A 26,917-nucleotide genomic window follows, 5' to 3' on the forward strand; every position below is an offset into this window, starting at 1 on the left:
TCTATGCGGTTACATCAATTTTGCATGACCATTAAACATTAAATGGATGCAAGTGACTGTAACTCATTTGCTGCCCAGTTTATATACCCTGTATACACAGTCTTTTACTGCATTTCTGTCACCACTGTATTTCTCCAAGCTCATGCTTATATTTCACTGATTTCAACAATATGCCAATAGAACAGAGCAGAGTGGAATTCTATTTGATATTGTGCCTGAAACTCTGAAGACACATTATATTAGAAGGCCATGGAAGAAAAATCAATGCTGTGATTGGTAACTCCACTATAGATTGATTAAGACCAGAGTCAAGGGATTAAGACCAGCACAATCCTTCATGCAGTTTTATTGCAAACACAATTTTAAGCAAACTTCTTTAAGACTGCTCAAAGTTGAAGGCCATGTTGTATGGCATTGCCAAGGCTTTCTGCCCCCAGAATTTTAGAGTCTTTCTGTCTCTGGGTGTAACATGGTACCAATGATATTGTGGCAATGTGAATGAAACCTTCAATGATCCCTGTGCTGTTGTGATGTAGAATGTCATGTCATTTGTTTGGACATTTTCTACAGACTGACAAGTACATTTTAGACACTTCCCTCCCTCCCCCAGTTTATATAATGATAAATCGTTGTTACAAATGCACAGATTCCTTATGAGGGAACCTTTGCTGGCTGGACTTAAGTTCGACATTAGTCCTTGTCTATATTACTTCCTCTGAGAATTAGAATAGTGCTAATTAAGTAGTACCAAAAGTCACAATAGAGATTGATTTGTTTCTGCCTTGGACTATAATAAACATAATCTCTCCTCTGCACTGTACATGGAATGTCCTACTCTCATTTTATTACTCATATGTAGCAAAACTACTTGCATCATTGTAGCCCAATGATCAATAGTGGTTTTAGATAACATAGCAAACTTTTGAGGTTAGAGGTTTGTTTGTTGGGTTTTTTTTAAATTAAAAACAAAAAAGAGTTAAACGCTTCCCAACTTTAGTTCCTTTGAGGCAATGCTCAGCAGGCAGAGGAACCAGAGTCAATAGAGTAAGGAAAAACACATATGATGAGAACATGAAAATCCTGATAAAACAAGTGAAGTCCCAGCTGCAAACGCATGGCAAACCCTTCATTACTGACCCAATCATCTTAATATCATGGAAAACACCAACTGCTACAAATCTAGTTAATGATTGTTATGGCAAATTAAAGTGTGTGAAGTCATCTATCATTATAATTCCAACACAATTAGGAGTATCTCCTCTTTGGTGGTCTGTGTATATAATGTATTAAATGTCTTAAAGACAGTGATGCATCTCAGAGCAAATGCAGTTTCTTAATGCTTGAAATGCAGCTTTCCAGAAGTGTGCTCTCTGCTGAAGGTCTTCCATAATCGTGGAACCAAGATCTCTTATTTGAAGAACTTTATCAGCACATTCCTGTGCAACTTTAGTGAATTGCTAATCCTCCGTATAAAGTAGAATCACTTCTATCTCTACACATCCCACACCTACTGTAGCTCCAAAATACCTCTCAATTTACGGAGCCTCTGTAACAATTACTCTTTGTACAGTGTTTCCCAGGTCAAACAGCTCTTTTTAAAGAACTAATTAGCTCTGTTTTGGTTAAATGATTATTCATGACCTAGTCTCAGTTTTCTCTGATATTTTGACTATTGGTAATGCTTGCCCAGGTAATCCCACTAAAAAAAATATGGTTTATTTGGGCATCACCTTTGCTGTGCTTGTTTATTTGTTATCATACCTACTCACCTACATCTCATGGGATTATTTTTATTTGCTTGTTAGGTAGTTGACACTTTTTACACCTGCATTTCACAAATTAGCTCTGCTGTGGAAGACGGGGATATAATTACTCTGCTGTAGCTATGGGGAGGCAAATAGTTGCAAGCATTGAATTAGCATCCAGAAGTAGCTTCAGTGCTTCAAAATAAATAATTATTGCGTGGCTTGTTGCAAACAAAATACACTTTTTTGTTAAAAATGCATTAGCAAAGTGAGGATTAGATTTGTGCTTTTAAGGGGAAGTTCAGGTTGTAACTCAGACCTGTGACAGACCCTGGTATAAAAACATTACTGTGTTGCCCAGTGATATCTGAGAACAACACAGAGTACTGAACAAATTGTACCTGCAGCACAGAAGGCGCCAGAAACCGCTCTCAGAATAACTGAGTGCATAAAAACAGAAGTTCTTGAATATATGGGAAAGGAGCAGCATAAATAAAATGTTATTTCCTAAGAGAGAAAGTGGAATACATCAAACAGACTCTGAGTGAGAAAGAAACAATTATACTGTGGAATCTCCCAGGAAAAGAAAGTGAATTTAGCTTCCCAAGATTGTTCCAGTGTATGGTGTTAAACTTTTATTATGGGTACACTGTTTTACCCAGATCTCTTCTCAAGTGAAGCAGCTCTCTAGGTTCTTAGGCTCAGCCTGACTGATCTAGGAATACCCAGGTAGTGCTCTGTGGTCTGTCATTTTAATTATACAATGTGCTTGGTAGTAGTCATCTTCTTTTATGATACCTTGCTGGATATCAAGCACCATCAACATCCCTCCATGGTTTTATTCGTGGAGCTCGTCTCTGTCAGTTTGGTTATATAGACTTTACTGTCACTTCTGCAGATTTTGTCAGGCTGTGTCTGCAGGAGCCTCTCCAGCTCCCTGTCCCTTTCCCTTTCCAGTCTCCGGCCATTAAGAAGCCTCTGGATTTCAGAATTAACTTTGCAGTATCCCACTGAACACAGTTATTTTATCAGTCTTGCAGTGTTTTTACTGAGTCTGTTTGCAGCTGAGGTAGAAGGACCTCTTCAGTTACTTGCTGATTATAGCTTTTGTTGGTTTCTTTAAGTCTCAATTGTCCCAATGTTGGGTCACGCAGATGGTGCTGGGCAGCTCTTGGCTGTGTCAGGAGAGCAGGCTGCAGAGCCTGTGCCCAGCCGGGCTTCTGTGGCCAGGGAGCACAGCTTTTTCTTGGGTCTGTCCCCAGCAGCAGTAACCATTGCATGTGTGCACCTGGGTATCTCTGTGTAAGGCTGAAAGGCCATGTGCTGCTCCTAACAGGATGAAGGGCCCTTTTATGCCATGGAAAACACTGATTTTGCAACGTTAAGGACTTTCAGAAGTATGAGGATAAGACCTAATTTACATGTTCATCCACATAAATGTGCAAGCATTTTCTGCTTGCATGTGCAATAGTGGATACAGTAAAATTAAAGTTAATAGCTTCCTATGGAAGGTACCATCTGCTTCAATGTAATATTTAACATTCAGGATTCTATTTATAAACAGGAAGAAGCATAGACTTCAAAGCTGGATTTTCTCTTCCCAGCACTATGGCCACCTCAGAAGCTATATATATATATGTATTTAATATGATACAGATCTACAGACCAAGCCCTGTGTGTTTAAGTGAAGGAACAGAATGTGAAAGTGAAGGCCTATACACCCTCCTCCCAAGCTTAAACTAGAAGCAATCAGTGGGCGATAATTCTTCTAATCATTCTACTTTCATTAAATAATCACCAGCATTTGAAAATATATTAGAGAAATAGAAATTGCATAACTACTGTGCTATGATACAGACATATTTATAAATAGATACTGCAAAAGAATACCTATTAGGTTGATCTAACAGTTCAGCTTTAGTCTTGCCACTAAAAACTGTTCTTTACTCGTCAAAAGGAAAAATTGGTTGTCTATGATATGTGTGCACATAAGGTATTTGCATTCAATCCAGTTTCTGTGTGACCAACTAGCTCAATCCAGGCATATGAGAGAGTGAAGGAACAGTCCAGTTGGGTTTGTGGCTATCTGTTTGAGCTAGCCCACAAAGCAGAGCAAGCCAGGGTTTGTCTGGTTTGTACATGAAGGCATGAGGGGAAAACACTTAGAGCAAATGCTTATCAATTAAGTAGTTTTGGTTTTGTATTATGTCTTTGTATGCAAATGATAAATTGTTCTGTGAAGCAAGGACTTTTAAAGGACGCAGTAGTGGTGTTTGCTTCCCTACACTGGGCAACTGCCTGCCAGGTTACAGTGTTCTATGGTTAAAGGCAAGTTAACATATCCAGTGAAACAGCTTGCAAATTTGTTAGTTTGGTTTTTTTTTTTAGTAATAATGATGATTTCTCAGAATCTACTTTTGAGTTTTTTTTGGTTTTGTGGGTTTGGTTTTTGTTTTTGTTTATATTAGCTTTGAATTAGGAAACATACCTATGAATTCATGTTTCAAATATGATCTGGAGAAAAATACGTAACTTGTAAGATAGGTTTACAAATAAAAAGCTGAATATTTCATAACTATGCTCTTATGGTTGCCAGGCGGATCATCTGCCAGCTGTATTGATTTCAGCCATCTTTAGTCAGACAGAACTCCTGGATCCATTTGAAAAGTTTAAGCTGCTTTTGTTACAAGTTCAAATGGGTTGCAGATGCGAAAACATCTACCTTTTTGATACACCCACAAATAAATTTGAAATGAAATCAAAATGCAAACAAACACAGTACATTTTGTGATAGAGAATAGGAAAGCACAACTACCTGAATTCTAAATGGATTTATTTTCGGAACTTATGTTTGACGTTCTGGGCCGACAATGAAAAGTCATTTTGACATTTCACGCTGAAAAGCTGCATTCAATTCCTGCCATAGTTGGCTCACGCTGCCATCAACATGTACTACATTTTCTCTCAGGAGGAAAGGTACAATGCAGACCTTCTGCTATAAGCCTCCCTCGTGTTAGACCCATGAATTTGAGCCTTCATGTGGATTTAGGACAGGAAATTCATAGAACTTTTTTTGTTAAAATATTGCATTTTGATGGGTGTTTTATCAAAAATATTACATGGATGTTTAGTCAAAACTTTAAAGGAGGTAGGAGAAGAAGGCTATAAACTTATGCATGTGCTTATTTTGAATGTCATTGTATTACAAACCAGAGAAGAACAGATCTGTATTCCTAGGAGTTCAAATCTGAAGTAATGCAGAATGTAATCATTAAGATGAGACTAGCCTCTCTACACTGCATATACTCTTGTCTGACCCTGCTGAACTGTGATATTTGACCAGGAACACATCCAGCTGTAAAAGTGATTTCCTTCAGCATGTAAATAAGTTGTGTATCTTAAAAATGATCATGACATAATCAAAAACTATAAAATCATTGCTAAATGCCAAGAAAATTGCCACCAAGCTAAGATAGAAATACCTGCAGCCTGAAACACTTTAGACTCATTTTCTTTACATTTGACAGCACAGGTTATTTATTTATCTCCTTTTTCATATGCCAGAATCGTGCATATACATATGTTTATAAGTAGGTACTTACCTGTTTATGAAGAATGGAAGTTATTTATTGGCACTAAGATGTACATAAATAAAGATGAGATCACTACTCTGTGACTCATGGGTTTTATCCTGAAAGATTTTGAATGTAGGAAGAGATGAGGAGTGTCTCAAAGTCCCTACCATTGAATCAGTGGGAGGGGATTTTTTTTCCTGCCTTGCAATTTGCTCAGGATGTTGCACATCAAATAGGAAAGACATTATGATCCACTTGATTGGAAATTTTTTTTCTGAAGACATGCATCAGAAATTGCCCACTGTGTACTTTTTTTGCCTGTATTAGTTGCAAAATACTAGACTGGATGATTCTTCATGACCCAGTGTTTTCTAGTAGATGTGTGCCTTACTGTTTTTACGTACTTGGGACTCTAAGACTTTAGTGAGATTTTCTAAACTTCTGGAGCATCCAATTAAGACCAAAATCAGCAGCAATAAAAGGGGATAGATTTCTGCAAGTCTTAACATTAGGACTCTTGGAACACCTAAAACCAGATTAAAAGCTGATGTAAATAACCAAAATGCTATAAATTGGCCACAGTTCCTGCTAAAGCTTATAAATTAGCCTTGTTTGGTCATGGTCCTGTTGTATCTAGATTTAAGCCTAAGGTATCTACATCCACACAAATATCATGCATCATTTTACTTGATTCAGCCCTTTTCAAATACTAAATGAAACCCTTTCCTCTTTCTGAAGCCCAGGAAAAAATGCTGACACCAGTAAACAGGAATTTACCCAGTTCATTAGAGCAGGATTGTTACTTAATGTATAAAATCTATTAAAAAAAGGTAACTACCTGAATTTACCACAGAGAGCACTTCATTCATCTTCACCTGCAAACTTAATCCAGGGACTATCAGCCCAACTTCATGGGGATAAAGGTGATTTTTCTGAGGGCAGAAGGAAGAAACTGGTACACAAATGAAATTCTGGTTTTAAGGAACTGTGTTGATTCTGTGGTCTTCTTCAGTGCTACTGCCAAAGTGAGTCCTTGCTCCCTTCCAATTTTAGACATATATGTGCAGATGTAAGTATCACATGTAGGTAGAGATGCATGCAAAAGTGTTCTGTTTAATTTGTTTGTATACCCAGCCTTTTCTCTTTTAATCAATACTTAATCATGAGGCAGACATTAGAAAAGTTATGTGGCTGTAAATAATGGTCAACTCTTCTCAACAATGATTTCACTTACTGTGTCTATGTACAGAAAGCATGCATAATTTTTTCCTGCAATCACATTTTCTTGCATCCATAGCTATCCCTTTTGCAGATGGGTAGCTGGTAGTAATTTAAAATTAAGACTAAGAAGGAATCCGATGTACAAAGAGACCTTGAGCAGAGATTTAAATTTGAAGCAGAATAATGGATAATTTTGGCCATCTATAATTTCTTATTTTAAAATTAAATCACTTGCTAATTAAATTTGATATAATAGCCCCTATCTTACCTCCCTTATTTATCCTATATATGTGAAATCTGAAACCTGATTAGCAATGAATGGAAAAAGAACAAGTTCTAGGTGAGATACTGTTCACTGTTTCAGTCCATCTTTATCTGGAGGAGATGTTTACGGGCCTTCTATGGCATAACATGGGTTTATGAACTGTCTGTACATGGATTTATAAGCTTATTAATATGTTTGTAAACCTTATTCATCAATAAGCATATTTATGAACCATATTAATTGATAAAAATATTTAGAATCATGGAATAGTTAGGGTTGGAAAGGACCTTAAGATCATCCAGTTCCAACCCCCCTGCCATGGGCAGGGACACCTCACACTAAACCATCTCACCCAAGGCTTCCTTTCCTTGGGAAAATATTATTTACTCCATCATATAATATGTTCAGCTCTGACTCATGTTTTACGTGATCAGTTGACAGTCACCAGCCTGGGAGTGGACTGTAGCAGATGCACATTTAGTTTAGCTTTATAGATACACACTCTTCGATATACAATTGATGAATCTCCATTAAAAAGTCCGGATTGCTAAAGTTATAATACCATCTGATCCTGACAATTATTTTTGCAAACACTGGCCCTTGTAGCTAGTCAGCCTCCTCTGTCCTGTCCTTTCTGGCTGCCAAGTCCCTGTTCTTTACAAAATGTTGACAAAACACTGGTGCTACTGAGTGTCTATTTAATTTTTGACTGATTTTCCTGCTGCATGAGATCACTGGCAACTGCTAGAACACACTCTTGCTTTTCCAAACTTTGTGTTTATTTCCCTGAAGATCTTGCCATCTGCTGTGCTCAGCTCCCAAATAAGTACAATTTTCCATGCTTATATTTTTTTTTTCCCTGAAAACATTATCTGTTCCCTCAATCTTTCCAGTTTTCATCAGGTTCTTTATGATCAGCTCATCTCTAAATAACGTGGATCATAACAGGCCATACTACCACAAACAGGAGTACTGATTTTGGCAGTAGGACAGAGGTTACTGAAGCAATGTTCAGTAAGTAGCGTTCCAGATACTATCTAGAGGTCAGCCAACAGAACTGTGGACAACAAATTCATATATGATGCTCTGCATGCAGTGTATATTCTGTTGGCCTTACTTAGCATTTGCACCTCATTTGTTCCAACTTGCTTACTTTTGCCAACCTCAACTGTTCAAAATCATGAAATTGGCTTGAAAGTGATAATGCTTTAAGCAGTAATGCTTTAAGAAGTTCTTAACCCAGAGTGCTTGCACTTTCAGGCAATGCTGGCTTAGTGGCTGAGTTACTCTTGATTTATATTAACATAAGTAAATGAGAATGCTGCATAAATAACTTACAAAATGACTGCTTGCAGCAAAAATGATATATGTTTTTACCTGCTAGAACTTACATGATCACTTCCCCTCCGTACTGGTTCCATATTATTTCTCTGTCAGAATTGGGTAAACAAAAGCTCTTGGAGATGGAGGGGCATGATGTGCAATTAAATAGAGAACTGAATTAGTGAAGACATCCATGCCTCCAGACTAGTTAGTTCTCATGTTGATCTGTTTATGTGTACCATCTCTACTGCTCTACAGTATCATAGGATCAGTCTGAGCATACCTGGGGTCAGCCTGAGCCTCGCTAGAAGTCATTGCATTATCAAATGCAAATTGGGCTTGATTGCATGAAAGTACTCTTTTCGTTTGCCTTGAAACGTGTTCAGAAATAAAAAAGGGGCAAGGCAAAAAAAGAAAGAAAATTAAAAAAAGACCCCCAAAACATGAGTATCTCACAGTCAGCTGTTTGAAAACTGGAACTGGGGCACAGAGCAGACATTTCATGTGACTTTTAACTCCAAATCTATTTTGTCTATAGCTTCACCAAGCAAGCTCTTCACATTCTTATACCCAGGTCCTCATTTATTTTTCTCTCTTAGGTGTTTTCTAGTGGGATGAGAGTGGGAGGTTGCGGGAAGGAGCAGAATGAATGAAAAACGAGTGAGTGTTGTTTACATGTGGATCCTGGGGACTCCCATAAAGCCTAAAAAAGAAGCAGTGGAGGAGGATGTGACTGCCTGCTGAAGGGCTCTGTGGGCTACATCCTGTGGCCTGTGGCTAGGACAGAGCTTGCACAACCTTTTTGTTTGGTTGTTTTTTTTTTTCTGTGTGTGCTAGGTCCTTAGACAATGCTTACCCATAATGGCATATGTATCTAATATAAAAAGAAAGACCATGCCCTGGCACCACACCATTATTGTCAGTACACACATCCTGCACACACTTGGTGTGTTGATTAGACAGATAGGAACCTGATGTTAGCTAGTACGATGTTACAAGGATGAACTTTCACTGTGGGAACCATGTTGGGTTTTTTTCTCCAATACAATCTGAATTTTAGTCCTACAGTTTTCCCCAGCTCCGTAAAACTTTTCTGAAATGCCTTTATATCACTTCATGTAGTTCAGCAGAGTGTAAAATAACCTCTTGGCGGTTGCTTTAGTTCTGTCATATTCTGTTTACAAATTCAAAAGAACCTAACATAAATAGCTGTCAACACTTAGATATTACTGTGATTCACTGACTTCACCACAAGAATTTTGGTGCAGCGGCAGAAAGAGCATCAGTATAAAAATCTTATCTTGAAAACCATTGCAGTTGTTAATCTCTCTTTCAGTGAGTGTGCACAGTGAATCCAATGCTTCCATTTGAGATGTAATTACACAGTTGCCAGAACAGGGCATCACAATGGTACCTCAGCATTAGTGTGCGGGCCTGAACCACCTAGAGTGAAGGGCTTTCTTTTTCTTGTGTTGTTCCAGGAGGTACTGCTTTGACCATCTAGATTTAAAAACTCATGTAAACAGGGGGAAGAGGGAGAAAAGAGAAAAAAAGAGAGAAGAAAACAATAAAACCAAAGCATGTGTGTCTCTTCTTCTTAACTGCTATTTATTCATAGGTCAAAACTTCCTAAAATTCCATTGAATTTTTTTTTTGGGGGGATCAATTCTGACAAAATCCTACTATGCCATTTTCAGGCCTAAGGAGTTCAGCTTCAAGCAGAGGCTATTTTGGGTCTCTTTTTTGTTATAGCTATTTAATATCTAGCTGTAGACTGGGAAAAACTTGCAGCACTGATAGCAAGCTCCCTACCTGTGCTCCTGTGGCCTGTAACATCTCAGACCTGTATTGTGAAAAGCCATCAGCACACAGCAAACGCTGCAGACTGGGATTTAAATCATGTCTGCTGTGCCATGGGAAAAGAGAAGCAGAGAGACTTGTTGATCCACTTTTACATAACTGTGCAGTGGACAAAAAAGCATCCAGCATGTGTTATGTTGTGGAAGGCACCAAGCTGCAGCCTTTCCTTCTCAGTCCTCCAAACCAAAATGCACAAACACTGCAGGAGAGTTTGTGTTGCACAATGACAAACAACTAACTCATCTCTGGCTACAGGGGGTCTATGCAGGTGGAACTGGGATGTCCTCAGCTGGTTCAGTTCAGCCTTATGTCTGGAAATGCAGCCTCCGGGGACATGAGTTTGACATCTCTTCTACGAGGCCTGATTTCTCTGAGAGCACCATGTTACCTTGCTTATGTGCTGATTCAGGAGGCTCTGAATTGCACAGAGACTATTCTGGATAGTAAATATATCCTAGGAGATATATTTAGCTCTTGTGGAAGCTCGTGGAGCCTCACTGAAATACGTGGACTAATTGAGGAGTAAGGTAAAACCACTGGCTTTAGTGGGTTTTATGCACAGGCTGAATGGACTGAGTGTTGTCTTCCTTTTTTTTTCTTTATGAAATGGTAAACAAGGTGCATCTTAGGGCACAGTTCTGGCTAAAATGTTCCATCTAGCTACTCCAATTGATTAAATTCATCTGGCAATCAAATGGATAACTGGATAAAATCGAGCAAAGTAATGATAGACTGTGAGCAATAACTTCTACAGTAGCACTAGAAAGATGTCCCATTGTGTCAGTGCCACGAAGCAGTCAGGTAAGAGACTTTGCACTGAGCTTCTAAGAAAAAGTTATGTGTTTTCAGGTACTCAGTGTAGTGTATTTAGGAAAAAGACTTGCATAGTCAGCAGGCTGGATTGATAAATTTGTTGGCATAAAATGCCAGAAAGAACTTTCTGAATTAATTGGAGGTGGCAAGATGACACAGGGCATCCAGCATTCAAATACATGATTCCTAGGAATGAGAAGCTGACATGGATTCTAGCTCTTTGGATAAAGGCCAGAGTTTCATGCAAACGAACAAGGCATGAAACTGCTTCACTGTGGAAACTTCACTGGGAGCTGCCTAGTCTGGGTGACCAGTGCTCTATGGGAAAGCCTCATCAGTGGGGGCTGAAGTTTCTTCCTGGCAATGGCTAGGGAGAGCAGAGAAGAGTTTCTACCTTTACTCTCTCTGACAAGGATTCTGCTTTGGAGGGGACTAAGACTGCCTGGCAGAACTGTAATTACACTCAGGATTATTGGGGATTGTACAAATTAAATGATGAAGACATACAGGTGTCCCAGAAGAAATCCAGGCTGCAGTGCCTTGGGAGTCTCAGCAGCTTGGTCTCAGTCAATGCAGGAGTAAGCGGTGTGACTTTGGCAAGTTGCTAACCCTCATGTGTAGCTGTAGCCAGTCACTGTTATTTTTACTGGACTACAGTTCTTCATTTTCAGTCTATTAAAAATGATTAAAAAATAAAATACATGAACAAAGATGTATAAACACATGGTTCATATTTTATGGGAATTTTGGTTTGGTTGCACTTGAAGCCAAGCACATGTTCCACTTGCACACATTCTGTCGTATACATTGTGTATTATAGTATGACCGGTGCACCCACAGACAGCTAATTTTTAATTCAAGTGCTTGATATTCTCAGCAAAAGTGAATTCATAAATAGTGTGCATTACCAGGATTTGTGCAAACTGTGTTTTACACTTGCCTGGATTTCTGTTTCCTGGCCACTAAAGCTCTTAGGACTTTCCTAGCCACTAAAGCTCTTAGACTGTCTAGTCTAACTTTCTGCATAACAAGGCCAATGGTTTCTACAGTGAGTTCAGTATCTTGCATCTGAAGCAGACAGCATTTTTTTATAGGCATCCAGACTTGATTTAAAAGCTCCAAGTGTCATGGTATATTCCAGGGCAAGCAATTCCAGTGGTTAATTACCTGCACTGTTATAAACGTGTGTCTTGTCTCCAGTTTGAAGTTTGCTGAGTTCAGCTTCCAGGCTCTGCACCTTTGAATGTGAAATGTGAAACTCTCACTTTTTGTTGATTACTTGTATAGTTTATCCAAACAAGAAAAGGAAATGATTCTCTGTGGCTAGTGAGTAGGGTGGGCAGGAGGGTGTTAGCATTCCTGCCCTTCTGCAAAAGTAATTATGAAAGATGCCAAGCAGTGGTTTTTAAAGCCCTGTCTAACCTGGCCTTGAACACTGCCAGAGATGGGACAGCCATAGTTTCTCTGGCCAACCTGTGCCAGCTCCTCATCACCCTCATAGTGAAGAATTTCTTCCTATTATCTCATCTAAATCTCCCCTCTTTCAGTTTAAAGCCATTCCCCCTTGTCTCATCCCTATGTGCCCTTGTAAAAAGTCCCTCTCAAAATGTATTTAAGAAATCCAGGAGTTTCCAAACATACTGTTTTCTTCAAAGCAGTTTATATACTTTTAGTCCAACACAAAATTAAGCAAAAGGCCAGAAAGCATCTGTTTACTGCTAAATAACAAGAAATCATAAAATTTCTCTCTTTTTCCACCCTCATTTGGGAATTCAGCATACTCTTAGGAGAAAGTCAGTGTCTTTTTTTTAGCATTAATTCCTACAAGTTTTCTTATATGATCTTCATATCATGTGAATATTATATAAGAATGACATGCAAATTATGCAGAACTTTGGAGTAAAAGGCTGGTGTCTGTCCCCAGTGGGACAGCAGCTGCTTCTCCCTCAGTTTCGTGCTAATATTTATTTCATTGGCCTGCCTGATTAACTTTATCCAATGTTTCTGCAGTGCCTCCACACCAATCTTTTGATTGTTGCCAGGGCTTAGCAATTTCTGGAGTGATATTGTACAGCTTGTCTGGGAAATCTCAATGCAGATGGAAGCTGGCTGCTATGTGTGTTACTGTTGGCAGTGACTATATATTTCTATATGTTTAGAGCATTATTAGCAATTTCTTTTCTTTTCCTTTTTTTTTTTTTTTTTTTTTTTTAAGTGGGGAAACAATAGATTTTACCAAGCTCACCTCTGTTTGTGAGGGACTTACTCAGATTTTACCCTAATGCATGTAGGGAGATACTTCAAAGACAGTGGCCAGAGAATGCTTGGAGTGATTTGAATTACACGCTCTGATGGGGAGAAAGTGGAGACCACTTGCAATAATGGAGTTTAAGAATCTCCAGAATACTTTGGAAAGTGTTTCTGGACTCTACGAGAGTATATGCTGGGAATGCTGAGAAACAGCTCCTTCCTGCGAAAGAATCACTGGAAAATGTCACAGCAGACTTATCCATTCCTCCTTATCGCTGCCCACCATGGGCTACAACAGAGCAAAGATGAGGAGAAAGAGAAAAAAGGGGGGTGCAGGCAGTAGCTTTAATTGGGTGTTTTAAAGGTTCTAGGAGAAAGGGAATGTGTATGGTACTGCAGGGTTCAATCTACATTATTAAGAGGAAACATGCTATAATAAAACTTTTCTGAAGTATTGTTCCAGATGCTTCTGAAATGAGGGGGAGGGGGAATAAAAAATCCAGAATAAAAGGAGAGAAAAGAAGAAAGGAAAACAAAAAAGGAAAATTTTGAGGACACAGCAATGGAAGGAGGTGAACCAATCATTCCCCACTTCATATTCTCCATCTGAGCCCATGAATATGCAAGTGAATATCAGAGCAAACATTATCACTGACACAGATTCCCTTCCACAGCATATTTGTGTTGCCATGCATATGAATAATTGCATTAGTAAGGCAGAAGGTCTGGTTCCCATATTTTACATGCATCTATATTTTTTATGTGGCCATGCTTTGCACCCTAATTATATGGTGCTGGAAACAGCCATTTGTCTTGTTTCTTCCCAGTATGAACAAGATCTTTTTTCCAGCTGATCCAGTACATAAAAGAAATTGGAGCAAGAATAAAAAGTGTCAGCTCAAGCTACATCTGAACAAGACAGAGGCAAAAGGAAAGCATTTTAGTGAAGTGACGAAGGTCGGATCATCTGCCATCTGGTAGGAACTCATTGTATTAGCAGACCATGTTTAATTCTACATCTGCATAGCAGCAATAACTGTCTTTTATGTTCTGCCTCTTTCTTTTCGATGTAAGCTTCATTACTAAAATAGATGGATACATAGATGAGATGACATGACTACATCCTCTAGCACCCTGTTTCCCAGCTGCGGGGGAACATGACGCAAGCACATAGTGGTAGCACTCCCTGTGACTCTCGTGTTTGGCACCAGTCACAGTGTCAGGGCTGCTTCCAGCCTTCAGGTCTCCTGGGACCGATGTATTGCACCAGCATCCAGATCCTCGACTAGTATCTACTATCCTCCACTAGTATCCAGACAATTGTGATCAGGCCTCTGCCAGCTGATCTATTAAAGCAGAACACTCCTGAGAATCTGGCAGAGCATGTGTCCTGAGCTACTCAATTTTGGAAGTCTCACCAATCCCACTCTGAGGTCAGGATAAGCCCTTGATAATTTTCAACTCAGAGCAAACCCATTTTTGCAGATACTAGATGAATTCACTACTGAGCAGAAGGCTAGCACTGTAGTACTTAAATATCATTTGAGCCTTATCTGAAGATTTTAATTGGACTTATTTGGTATATGATCTTGGCCTAGTCTTGGCACAAGGGTTATTTTCACCCGAAATGAACTACTGAGGAGCTGACAACATCCTTTGGAAGAAAACCAGCAAGAAGTCATTACTCTTGGGATAGCTGTGAACTCCAGGAGAGTTAGAGAAGTATTTCCTTCTTAGGCAGAAAGCAGCATCATATAAAGCAATTAACCCAAGTGCTGGGCTTATATGCAATGCTAAGATAGCTAGAGTAACTGAAAAATATTTACTTACATTCAATATGCAATATCTTCGTAGTTTGGATCATGTTACTGTCTGCTCCTTGATATGGTTTCAATTATTTTCACAAACCATTAAAGTCAAACTGATGAAATTGACCCATCCTGTGGAACACATCTATTTATGGAATGGATGTGCCCTGTACCAATAAGAATCATAGAATCATTTAGGTTGGAAAAGACCTTTAAGATCCTCAAGTCCAACTGTTAACTCAGCACTGTCAAGTCCACCGCTAAACCATGTCCCTAAGTGCCACATCTACACATCTTTTAAGCATCTCCAGGGATGGTGACTCAACCACTTCCCTGGGCAGCCTGTTTTTGTGAAATGTCTTTCCTAATATCCAATCTAAACCTCCCCTGGTGCAACTTGAGGCTATTTTCTCTTGTCCTATTGCTTGCTAGCGGGGAGAAGAGATGAACACCTGCCTCACTACAACCTCCTTTCAGGTAGTTGTAGAGGATAGTAAGGCCTCCCAGACTGTTTTCTCTCTGTTATATTGTATTTCCAGAAGATATCTGGTAAGATGAATTCCCCCATGAGGACCAGGTCTACTGATGGTGAAACTTCTCTCAGACGCTTATAGAATATTTCATCTGCGTCTGCATCCTGGCTGGATGGTCTATAACAGACTGCCACCACGACACCTGCCTTCTCAGCCTTCCCCATTAACGCTCAACCCTAACCACCACCATTAAGTTCTATACAATCAAAGCACTCCCTCACACATGGCTGTCCCACCACCTCTCCTTCCTTGTCTATCCCTTCAGAAGACTTTATAGCCATCCACTGCAGCACTCCAGTTGCGAGTCATTCCACCATGCTTCCGTGATAGCAACTATGTCATAGTTTTCCTGCTGTGCGATGGCTTCCAGCTCCACCTGTTTGTTACCCAGGTTGCATGCATTGGTGTAGATGCATGCTTCAGTTGGGCTATTGATCCTGCCACCTTCTGGAGGGAAGTCCTAATTCCTACATGACCATTCTCAGGATCTTCTGTGGTTTTTAACACATCAATAACCCTTGTTCCTTCGCTGCTAGGGATCTTTTAAAGGAAAATACATTATCTGAGTGCTTTTCAACTGTGTTCTCTAGTCCTGTGCACTTGTCATCATCTAAAGCCATACCAGCCTCTGGGTAGCACTTTTTTAGCAGTTCAGAAGATTTATGTGTCTGTTGCTGTGCTGAATTCCATTCTTTGAGTAAGCACAGAGTACTGAAACTCTCTTTTGAGGAGTGAGGGAGGAGGAGGAAAGATTAAAGCAGCTCATGTGCTTCTTACATAAAACTTGAGAAGCTAATGAAAAGCAATTTGATTAAAATATGATTAAAAAGATGTTCTGTGGCATGCCTGAAGCTGATGTTTTTAGATGACATAGGTGCATGGGGGAGAAGGAGGGAGTTTGCTTGTTGATATTTCTTTCTTTTTTTTAAGGATAGTAACACCTAATATTACAAGCTGCCCTGCAGGAAAGCCTCGTGGGACTAGTAGAGCACTACTACAGTGAAGGAGTGTCTTTGCAGCAGATGGTGAAGAGGGCAGCCCTGAATTTGCATCCTTGGTTGAGAATATTTTTATGCAATTAAAAACCTGGCTCTGCCTTACATTAGGGCTGCTCTTCATCACCCCAGGAATATAAAATGGATTTGAAGTGAGTGTAAGTGTAACTTACAACAGCTATAAAGCAACTTTGCATCTTACAGCAGTTTAAAACCTTGGGGTAAGTGAGAATCTGGATTCCCAATGTATAAATTATGGCCACTCTGACTGAAAATGAATTGAAGAGTTTTATATTTTGTAATGCTATCACTAAGCCAACTTCACTAAGTTAGTTACATTTATTTCAATATAGCAGTTCTATTCATTAGAGCTCCTTAAACAGTATGGCAGTCTCCAGGTTTCACTGGTTTGCTTTGTAAATATTTGGGAGTTTTACAGATACACATTCAGAGATCAGATTGTTCTCTCCTTTTTTTTCATTCCGTCTTTCCTAGGAAGACATAGCACAGGAGGTCAGTACAGAAAACACATTCTAGTCCATTGTTTCTTTTCATGTTCATTATGCTTCTTTAAATAATACATCACAAGACACTTTATGAGAGTTTTTCTCAATGAAATTGAAGGTTTTGGTATTTGTTCCTTGGATATTAACTTACTGTGATTAATTATCTCGCCTCTAACACCAGTTATGGTCTGTTTGTTACCACTGAGCCCTCAGTTGGCATTGATGGTACTTGAATAAATCATTTACTCCAGGATGCGTTCCATGCATCTTACTTTTAAAATAGCAGGGATTTAATCTATACTATTTTCGGGACAAAAAGGGAGAAAAATAAGTAGTAAATCATGAAATCTTTATGAAAACAAATAAGGTTCCACTCTTGCAAAAGATTATACACATTCCCTTTTGATTTTGTGTCTCTGACAATGGCATTACTCCTGTAAAAAAGGAGGCAGAAAAGCAGCCTGGGTACTGAACATACTGAGCATCACGTCTTACTTTGGGATCTCATCAGCTGCTTCTGCCACTAGTAGTTTTTAATACCATGCCAGAATTAAATTAGCTATTAGTTACTTATAATGCAAAATGAATATATATCTTGCTATTTTGCTGTTCCCATTTCCTTCCAGTATTGTTCCTTTCTCTCTCAACAGGAATTGGTCATGATGTTTGCTACTGCAACAGCATCTCAAAAAAAAGCAATGAGCTTTCCCTCCATTCCTTTCTTCATTTATATTTTCTGGAAGATTTTAATATTCACAGGGATAACATCTCAAGGCCTATTGCAAAATCTGCGTTCCATAGTCTCCCATTAAAAGCAATGTCTAATTAAGAACCAAAGCCTGCGGGATGAGCTCTCTGGGAGCAAATGACTAATTCTTGATAGCAGGACTGTGGTTTTAAGCCGTTGCCAGCATCTTGAGAACAGTTCGATGCTGGAAGCTGCTCCCAAGGGTCCTTTCTTTCAGTTTCACAAAGTACTGACACAGGTGAAGCAGCTGAGGTAGATGCTCCTCACCACTGTGCAGAGAGGATTAGGATGTGCACACCAGCAGGGGGAGATGAGGGGTTGTCTTTCCACTTCTGGGAACCTTGGCACTGTTGTCTGCCTCCAGATACATCTATTTCTTCTACACTAAGGCCTTTCCACTGCACAGACTTGCAGTGCTTAATTAAAGCTATAATTTTAAATACATTTAGGTATATCATTGCAGTGCTCTACTGTATACAGAAGATGAGTTAAATCTGCTGCGTGCACCAGTGAATTTATAGGGACAAGCTACTCCAGCAGATTGAGTTTTAAACCAATGCACATTTATCCACACTGTTGGACTCTGCCTGGGCTACTGGCCCTGCAGCTGGATGCAATAGGGCAACTGGGACTGTGGCCCAGCTGTGCAGGAGCTATGGCTTGGCTAATTTCCTCTAATAGCAGATGTGTCAGGCAACTCCACCAGTTGCTCTTGGCAGTCTGCAGTGCCATTTGGCTGTAGTTTTGCTTCTGACTCTTGCTTTTCATTCCTGTTTGCTTAGTCTTGATCCCTGGTTCCCGTCTCCTTTGTGTTATGCTGCTATAATTCACCTTGTTCCAGCCCTGACTTATAATAGGGACTCTGTGGTTTTCAACCTTCTGGCTCCATGAATTTCTGACTATGCTTTTCAGTTTGGTATGACTCTTTGCATCTCTGGTGTCTTGATTTATGCTGGCTTCAGTACTTGTCTCCAAACTTAATACCACCTTTGGGCTTACTAAAGTAGCCTGATGAAAGTATGTGCCCCTTAAGAAATCTGAAATTGCAGTGGAGGAAACTTGCATTGACAGCACTGGAAACAGGACAGATGTGGAAGTCCCTTGCATGATTTCTCTTGAGTTTGCATGCTGCTAGGGATTACAGACATGACTTCTGAATTAGTTTAGCACCAGAGGCTTCATACAAATGCAAGTATTCATTTGCAGCCTTAGATGACAATAGCTATGCTTCTTTTATATTGAAATACGTTGTAAGCAGGCCAGTTTTGGTAGGGAATATAACTATTTCCAGGGTTCAAGGTTATTTTCTTTCATTTCTTTTCTTTCACTATCTGTTGACTTTTCAAATGTCAGTCAAGCTCTGTATAACTGGTCATGGCACCATTTGTTACTGGTTTTGATGTTGATTCAGCATCCTGGAATTTGGAGCTGACCTGTTTTCCCTCTCCAGTATTCCAGATGCCACTGCTTGCATTTTATTCCAACACAATTCATTTTGATATCATCCGTTCCGTGACTCTCTGTAGAATTATCTATTTTGCTTACTTTCTAAACCAGGCACAGTATCATTAACAGTGTGTACAAGTTCTTCTAAAAGCTTCAGGACCAAATCCAGAACCTGTATAAATAGCTGAGCCAAAAGCCCAACAGATGAATGCAAGGGGAAAACATGCAAAGCTCCAGAGGGGCTGATGATGCAACAGGTTAAATGCCTGAGGAGGATGCCTGAAGACCACACATGGGGAAAGGGGAGGATACATTTGGTGATGGATTATGTGGCTATGCTTTGCCATCTGAACTTTCCATCCCTTTGCAAACATAACCAGAAAGCGTTTGTATGATACAAAGAATTGTTTTGTGCTACAGGCCCTTTATCTAGCTCCCTCTTGTGTACTGAGGTAGAGTAAGAGTGGAAACAATTCATCAAGAAATTCTCAGACTGGAACACTCAATGATTATATAAATTGACATACATATATATACATATACACGGTCCTTTGTGTAGGTTCTCTCCACTGGGGTGAATTGCTTCTTCTGAATATCATGAAACCAAATGGCATGTAGAGCACTGGTAAATGATACTGACTTTCCAAGGCTAGTACATAGCACTTGCTATCAAATTTATTTTGGTCAGATGTAGACTAATATAGATATTTTGGGAGTTTTAGGTGCTTGTAGTCAGTGCTGTGAGTGTGGGCTGTAACAGAACATTGATCTCTCTGTGGAACATCTCCTGAAGACACACTGTCAACATAGATTAGTACATAGTGGTTTTAGTCTTGTAGATAACTATGTTATAGAGACTATGGCCTAGGCAATAGAGTTAGATACATGGGTGTTAAGAATCCCCATTAATTTTTATATCGAAGGGTAGTAAACTGAAAAAAATCACTCTTTAAAGAAAATACAGATCTCTCTTTAAAGAAAAATCAGGAAAAGAATCAGTTAAGGCAGCATCAATATCCAGTCTAACCTCATTGCACATGTTTTCCATGCAGCCAAACATAATACTCAAGAGCACTAACTCCCCTTTACTTCCAAGATACTGTCAAACTTACATTTATTACATGTGAAGCCAGAATTTCTAGGGGCTAAAAGATGTGTGAAGAACAGACTCCCTATAGCTAGAACAGTCTTTCTCTAATAATAATGATTAAAATTTTAAACGCTATCATCTCTTACAATCAATACTTTAAAACAGTATCTTAATTGGTTGAATCAGTGTGCAAATGCATGGTTACATTTCTAGAAGATAATCTTCATCTTGCTGCTGAAATAAAGTCCAAGCAACTCGATTGCTGATTTGTCATGAGACCTATGGCAATGTTTGGAATCTGTTAGCCTGTAGTTCTTTATGAGTCTCTGGCTTAAAATGAGTGCCATCTCATTGTATGGGCATTTATTCCTCCTTTCACTTCAGCTGGATGCTGCTGCTGTGTGCTTACAAGAATTGTCATGTCTTAGCTAAAATGGAAAAGAAAAGCTCATCTGAGGCAAAGAGGTGGGGACTGACTTATTTTGGACTTGAAAAAATACTCTCTCCCCCAGCCCTCACAGACTTTGTCTCCAGAATCTGTGATCAGAACTGACTGCTCTTCAGAAGATCAGAGCATATCATGCTGGGCTTCTATTCTGCTAGGGGATGAAATGACTAATGATGTTACTAGGGATCGGTGATGCAAGAGGTCAAGTGTGTTAGAATTTTCCAAGAATCCATACACTGTGTTATTCCCATTCAAAGATGTGATCTTCATGTTCTCCTCCTACTGATAAATAAGAAAAAAGGAATCAAATATGACTGAGATCCCATGAAAAAGAAATCCATCTATGGTAAAGGAGGTCTTCCTGAGAAAAAGCTGAGGAATCACCTGTGTAGCTGAGGAGAAAGGACAGATTTGAGTAACAAGGAATAGTTATACAACCTTTGCTACTAACATAGATGAGAATTACAGGATTTTCCCAGGCCATTACTATTATGAGAGAACAAAAAATGGGGGTTGGTGATTTCTCTCCCTTCCCTTCCCTCCCTCACAGCAAGGGTAAGGATTTCGTAAGTGCTCCTGACACAAGTCATGGGGTTAAGATTGCATCACGCTACGACAGAGGAGTCCTGAGATCTTACACCTGTGATGTGAATCTTGGCATATCATACCTTACACAAGCAGCATGATATGTGGTAATTGGCAGTGGTACTCACCTTTGTCTTATGAAAGCTAATCTGAAAACTCCTCTAGAAGAAATTACCTGAAATGGGGATTCTAGCTTGGAAAGGAATACTAAATGCATTCAACAGGTGTGTAATCAAGACACTCCACAAGATAAAATGAAAGAAATTTGCCTAGCCTCAGTGGCATATTATAATTGAAAACTTAGAAGCAAAGGAAAACTGTTGAAAGAAAGAAGCCCTAGATAGCTTTCAAAATTAATACAGACATGGTGAACTTGTGACACTTGAATGTCCTTATGTAACAGCAACAATAATTATACTTTCTTATTAAAAAGTCAGAGCTGAAGTCTTGTCCTGTGACTAATGGGGGAGCGAGTGAAACCTGGAGAGACTCAGAGTGTTATTGCAAGCTATCAAGAAGAATCCAGATGACTCATGCAAACAGCCTGCAGTCACAGAAGAACAGATATCCAAACTGCTCCTCCGTGTCTCAAGAAGTTGTGGCCCACAAGGTGTAGGCAATACCTGAATGTACTGGCCATACTGCATTCCTAACATGCTGCTTCTCCTTCTGTGCCCAGGCACCAAGTGCCGCTAAGCAGTGCTTCCCAGCAGTGGGGATGAAGATGTAGAGGTTTTCCTGTTCAGATTCTTCAGTGCACTTCACACTTCATGAAGTATGCCCAACATATGGGGAGCCTTCTGCACACTTGCCATGGGCTTCAGGATTTCTTTGGGCATATGTAAAATATCCTTGCTGGAGCACTGGCTGTGTTTCATATTCCTGTGTTCCCATTGAGATAGGATCTCAGATGGGAACTTTGTTACCCAGCTAGCTCATACTTGTGGGACAAATGGATGGTCACACCACATGGAGCTCACCATGGCTGTGGGAACATGCTGAGAACCCATGCTGCTGTGTTGAATGTCAGGCGCGTACAACGTCTTCCCATGTTCAGTGAAAATGCCACAAGGACAGCCAACAAAATGTCCCCTAAAAATGTCAGGGATATCAAAGCAGAGATATGTGTCATAACTGCCATCTTATTTTCTTTGTGGCTTTCTGCTAAGCATGCAACTTGTGCATCACCCTGGAGGGAAGTGGGAAGCTGGGTTAGGTGTCTGTTGATTCTTGGCTCATCTACACAGACGTTGTTCAACAACAACTCTGTAAACATCCCTCTTCCAGAACAGGTGTGCCCTATTTTCCTCTTTAATTAAAAATTACAGTGTTAAAGTAAACTGGAACAGCTCAGCCTTATTCTGGAAATTAGTCATGAAATTAGTCAAGAATAGCTCCTCCTGAACAACTACATGTAGAAACATGTAAAAAATATTTATGTTGTTTGAAAGGATGGGGGACACGGTCACAGATGTACATTGCTTTCCAATCCCCAAAGAAACACAGAGAGTCGTCACCTTCTGACCGGGGGCAACGAACACTTCAGACGCCAGGTTTGACTATCATGGTGTTCCTTGGTGGGCAGTTTGAGGCTACGTGGTGCTGGTCAGGCCCCAGCAGCGTGGCCCAGAGCTGCAGCCTGTGCAAGCTAACCTGCGCCAGGTGCACCAGGGAAGATACACGGTTACGAGAGATGGATGCATTCTTCTTTTTTCCGTAGCGGAGAGTCTTTCACCGAGAGATGTCCTAGCGATCCCCCAGACCGAAGGATGTTCTTTAAGCAGTTACCTGGCTGTGCAGTGGCTGTGCCGCGCCGGGGCCGCCGCACCTCGGGGCAGGTACCCCCGGGGGCTGGCGGCAGGACCCGCCGGGGCTCGGCGGCTGTTCGCACCCCCCGCACCAGCGCGGGCCGGCCCGGCACGCAGGCGCGGCCACCGGGCGCGGTTCCCCGGCCACCGTGAGTGACAAGTGGCGGCCGCCCCCGCGGCCATAGGAGAGCTCCCGCTCTCCGCCTGCGGCCCCGAGGTACCTCCGCGGCCCCACGGCGCACAGGAGCAGACCGGACCGAGCTGCTGCCCCCCGGTCCCCACGGCGCGGGTGGGGGCACCCGCGGCGCACCTGGGCGGTGCGGCGGCGCGGCAGAGGCGGTGCTACCTGACAGTGATTGGCAGCTCGGCGCAGCCAATGGCGGCGCGGGGGACCGGGAGCCGGGAGGGCGGAGCAGGGCGGCGCGGCGCGGCGCGGCGGGGTGAGGGGGCTGCGCCGGGGAGCGTGTGCAGCGCCGTGGGGCCGCGGCCGGTGTCGGTGCGAGCGAGGGGACAGAGCCCGCGGGGGGCGGGGGGAAGGGACGGATCCGGATCCCCATCCCCGTCCAGGGCGGTGGCGGGAGGAGCCGGAGTAGCGCCTCGGAGGAAGGAAGCAAGCAAGCAAGCAAGCAAGCGCAGGGCTGGCCGCTGCGTGTGCAACCTGGCTGTTCCTGCTGCCCGCGTCCACTCGCGGCTTTTCCTGCCGGCGCTGCCTGACAGCCACCCGCCAGCAGCGGGTGTTGTCGCCGGGGTCTTTGGCCGGGGGGGGGGGAAGACCGAGCCGTCCTAAACAACCCGGAGGCGTGATTGAAAGCGAGCAATAATTAACTGGAGGAGGAGAACGGGGGTGGAGGAAGACGAAGGAGGAAGGCACCGAGCGGCAGAGCCCAGCCGAGCCGAGCCAGCGAACGGCGGCGGGACGCGGCAACTTCGGCCGCAGCGGAGGAGCCGGAGCCCTGACCCCAGCGGCGGCGGCCGCCGCCTGAGCCCGTGCCTGCCCTGCCCGAGCGGGGAGAGCCCCGCCGCCTCCCCGGCCGCCGGACATGTCGGAGCATAAGGCCGTTGATCCCAAGTTATCGACGACGGACAGGGTGGTGAAAGGTGGGTGCTGCGCCCCCGCCACCCTTTTTGCCGGGTCGTCCTGCCGTGCCCCCGGCTGGGATCGCGTCCGCGCTGCCCCTTCCCCGCCCCGGGCGGACACCGCGGGGCTGCCGGTGGCACGGCCGCTGGGAGAGGTGGGCTCGGCCCGGGGGCTTGCGCCGGGCCCCGGTGGAGGGTTTGCGGCTTCCCTCGCCTGCCCGCCCGGCGCTACATTGCAGCATTTCCCCCCCTTCTTCCCCCCGCCGCCTCCCCCTCCGCCTTGAAGGCGCTGCACAGGGCTGGCGTGAGAGAGAGGGGGAGCCCCAGCTTCCTCACCCGCCCCAGCGCCTGGGGGAGAGGGGGGCAGGGCTAGGCCCCCTCCCCCAGCACGCCTGCTCTTCTGGGCATCCCCCCTTCTTCCTTCTCCTCCTCCTCCTCATTCTCCTCCGGACTGCGCTCCCCGGAGCCCCCCCTCCCCCCGCAGGCTGCGCTGCCGCTTGTCACTGCCGCTCGGCTCCCTGCATGCAGCAAGGATGCCTGGAAACATCCCCGCGCCGACACCCGGGGCTCCGCTCCCCCACACCCTCCCAGTGCGGAGGGACCGGCTGCCCGACCACCCCCCTTTCACCCCCACTCCCGCCTCGCTCTTTTCAGGGCCCCCCCTCGGCACCCAAGGCGGGGATGCCGGCCGGGGGGTGCCGTGGGCGCTGTGGGAGGTGGCGAAGGCTGCTTCCTCCTCCTCTCTCCATCGCTGTCTCTCTCTGGCGGCCCGGCCTGCGTGGATGTGAAGTTATCGGGCAGGCGGACCGTGGCCGTGCACCCGCGTGTGCGTGCGGCTCTGCGTGGGGTGCTCGACACGTACCGGCTCCGTGGTGCTTGCTTAGTTTCGAAGGTATGCGTGTGCTGCGAGCCTCGGCCATATAAACAAATTACAGTTTGGATTAATAACACGTTGTGCCCTGCAGTGCAGACCAAGGGCTTAGTTACCGGGGTAGTGCCCGGTTTCAATTGCACATGTGTATTTCTCCGTGCGCATGAAGTGCCCGAGTGTTTAGTGATTTGTTGTTCCAACCCCACCCCCCTCTTTTTTTCCCTTCAACCGTGGCAACATAGATGGGTACACTTGGATACAATATATTTCATCCAGTTAGATTATAACCCATATACCAATGCAGAGTGTTACGGTGGAAAGCATAAATCCTGGATGCAGTATGCATCTTTCCAGAACTCAGGAGGCTGGAAATAGAAATGGCCTTGGAATTCGTGTACTTGTGTATTTACATGAGTGTGCACCAAAACTAAACACTGTAGGTAAATATTTTTTGGAAAGGCCTATTGTTTATATTTTTGTGTTTGTATTTACACTTACTTCCTTATGCCTTTTCTCTTACTTAATTCCCTGCTTCCCCCTGCTCCCCCCCCAGTGAAACTGTAGATGCTCAGATGTTATGAGAAATGCAATTACAATAATTTTTTAGAAGTGAGTTGGGAATTCACCTTTGCCTTCTAATATCTGGAGTATTCACTGCTTGTTTAAGTACTTGGTCTGTTATATCACACCAAGAGTAGGCTTTAGAAGCCTGAAACAGCTATGTTTCTTCTGTAGAAACAGCAGAATGATCATCGTATTGGGAAGACTTCCTATGGAGAAGACTTCTTCGGCATTATGGGATGCCTAAGTTTTGGTGTTTTTTTTTGGTTGTTGTGTTTTTTTTAAATTTATTTTGTTGTTGTTGTTTTTCTTTTTTTTTTTTTCTTTTTTTTTTTAAATCTGCCTTGGTCCTAAAACATGACCAAATGTCCTGTGCCTGCTGTGGCAGAACTTTGGCTTAAGGCGATGTTTGTCATCAATAGGAACTCTCTCTCTAATATTTACAAAGCCCTCCATGGCTTCAGCATATCTTCATGTGTTTTGTCAGTAATTGCTCCTTGCTTTTAATTTTTATTTTTGTTTTTTACATGTGTAAGATGTCAAACATCTAAAAGCACTATTTCTAAGAAAACTTAGCAGTCTGTATAGTCAGGCATTTTTATAATGCAACTAAACCAGAAGTCAGCTTTGTTAAACTGAGTTAAAGTATTGAATGAAAAGAACAGAACATAACTTGCTGCTTAGGTGTCCCCCTTCTTCCCCCTGCTAACCGTTGTCTCATAAGGTTAGTGTTTCACTGGAGACCTAAAGATGTGTTTAACTGGTTTAGTCCTGTATTAAATATTGAAACCCTTTTAAGGTCTTAAAATAGCATCTGAAGAGAGTAGTACACAGTAAACTGATTCTTAATAGGCTTATTCTTTGCTGTATCATAGGCTCTTCACACTGCCTTGGTGTATAGATTAAGGAGATTGAGTAAGAAAACAAATGGTGGTAACAATAATAGAGATAGGAGATGATTACTTTGTTGTTCCTTTCCTATAGAATGTGATTTGTACCTTATTGAGATGAATATCCAAGCAAGTTTGCGGTGTTAAATGAATAAGGAATAATTAAAAAAATAACAAGGCACCGTGTAAGCACCTATCCAAGGAGTTGGAGAGCATTGGTATTTTAGAGAGGAAAAGCAGATATTCTGATGTTGGTGAGACATAACCTGTTAAAACAATCTTTTATTTTTTTTTTTTTTTTTGTAAGTTAGAATGTCATATAAAGCCTTACTTGGAAAGGAAATGCTTCTAGCATATGGATGTAGGCTCTGGATTAAACTCTCATGTGTTTTGTGGTGACGGTGGGGGTTTGGTTTTTTTTTTTGCTTATTTTTGTTGTGTTTGGTTGGGCTTTTTTTTACAAAACCATTTCAGTTTGCCGGTGCATGACAGGAGATGT

At 42.1% G+C, this 26,917-nt stretch overlaps 2 protein-coding genes and 1 long non-coding RNA gene across 4 annotated transcripts in view; all 3 read left to right on the top strand.

The window, feature by feature from the left end:
* The window catches only part of LOC134173044 (uncharacterized), a 75,191-nt gene extending 59,693 nt beyond the window's left edge, over positions 1–15,498 (top strand). The window contains exon 3 of the long non-coding RNA XR_009968109.1: positions 13,516–15,498. This is a non-coding gene — a long non-coding RNA (uncharacterized LOC134173044). The remainder of the gene's footprint in view (positions 1–13,515) is intronic.
* EMCN (endomucin) overlaps positions 1–26,917 on the top strand; it is a 434,433-nt gene that overhangs the window by 76,403 nt on the left and 331,113 nt on the right. The gene's annotated exons all lie outside the window — the stretch shown is intronic.
* The window catches only part of PPP3CA (protein phosphatase 3 catalytic subunit alpha), a 189,685-nt gene continuing 186,235 nt past the window's right edge, over positions 23,468–26,917 (top strand). Inside the window, exon 1 of one of the 2 annotated variants that reach the window (XM_062636717.1) lies at positions 23,468–24,117. In XM_062636717.1, coding sequence (XP_062492701.1) covers positions 24,060–24,117 — 58 coding nt within the window. In that variant the 5' untranslated portion in view covers positions 23,468–24,059. The remainder of the gene's footprint in view (positions 24,118–26,917) is intronic. The other variant, XM_062636718.1, reaches the window with a different exon arrangement.

The sequence above is a fragment of the Pezoporus occidentalis genome, unplaced genomic scaffold (genome assembly GCF_034315485.1).
Source record: "Pezoporus occidentalis ecotype Australia unplaced genomic scaffold, CSIRO_AGI_Poc_V1 ctg49, whole genome shotgun sequence".
Taxonomy (NCBI): Eukaryota; Metazoa; Chordata; class Aves; order Psittaciformes; family Psittacidae; genus Pezoporus; species Pezoporus occidentalis.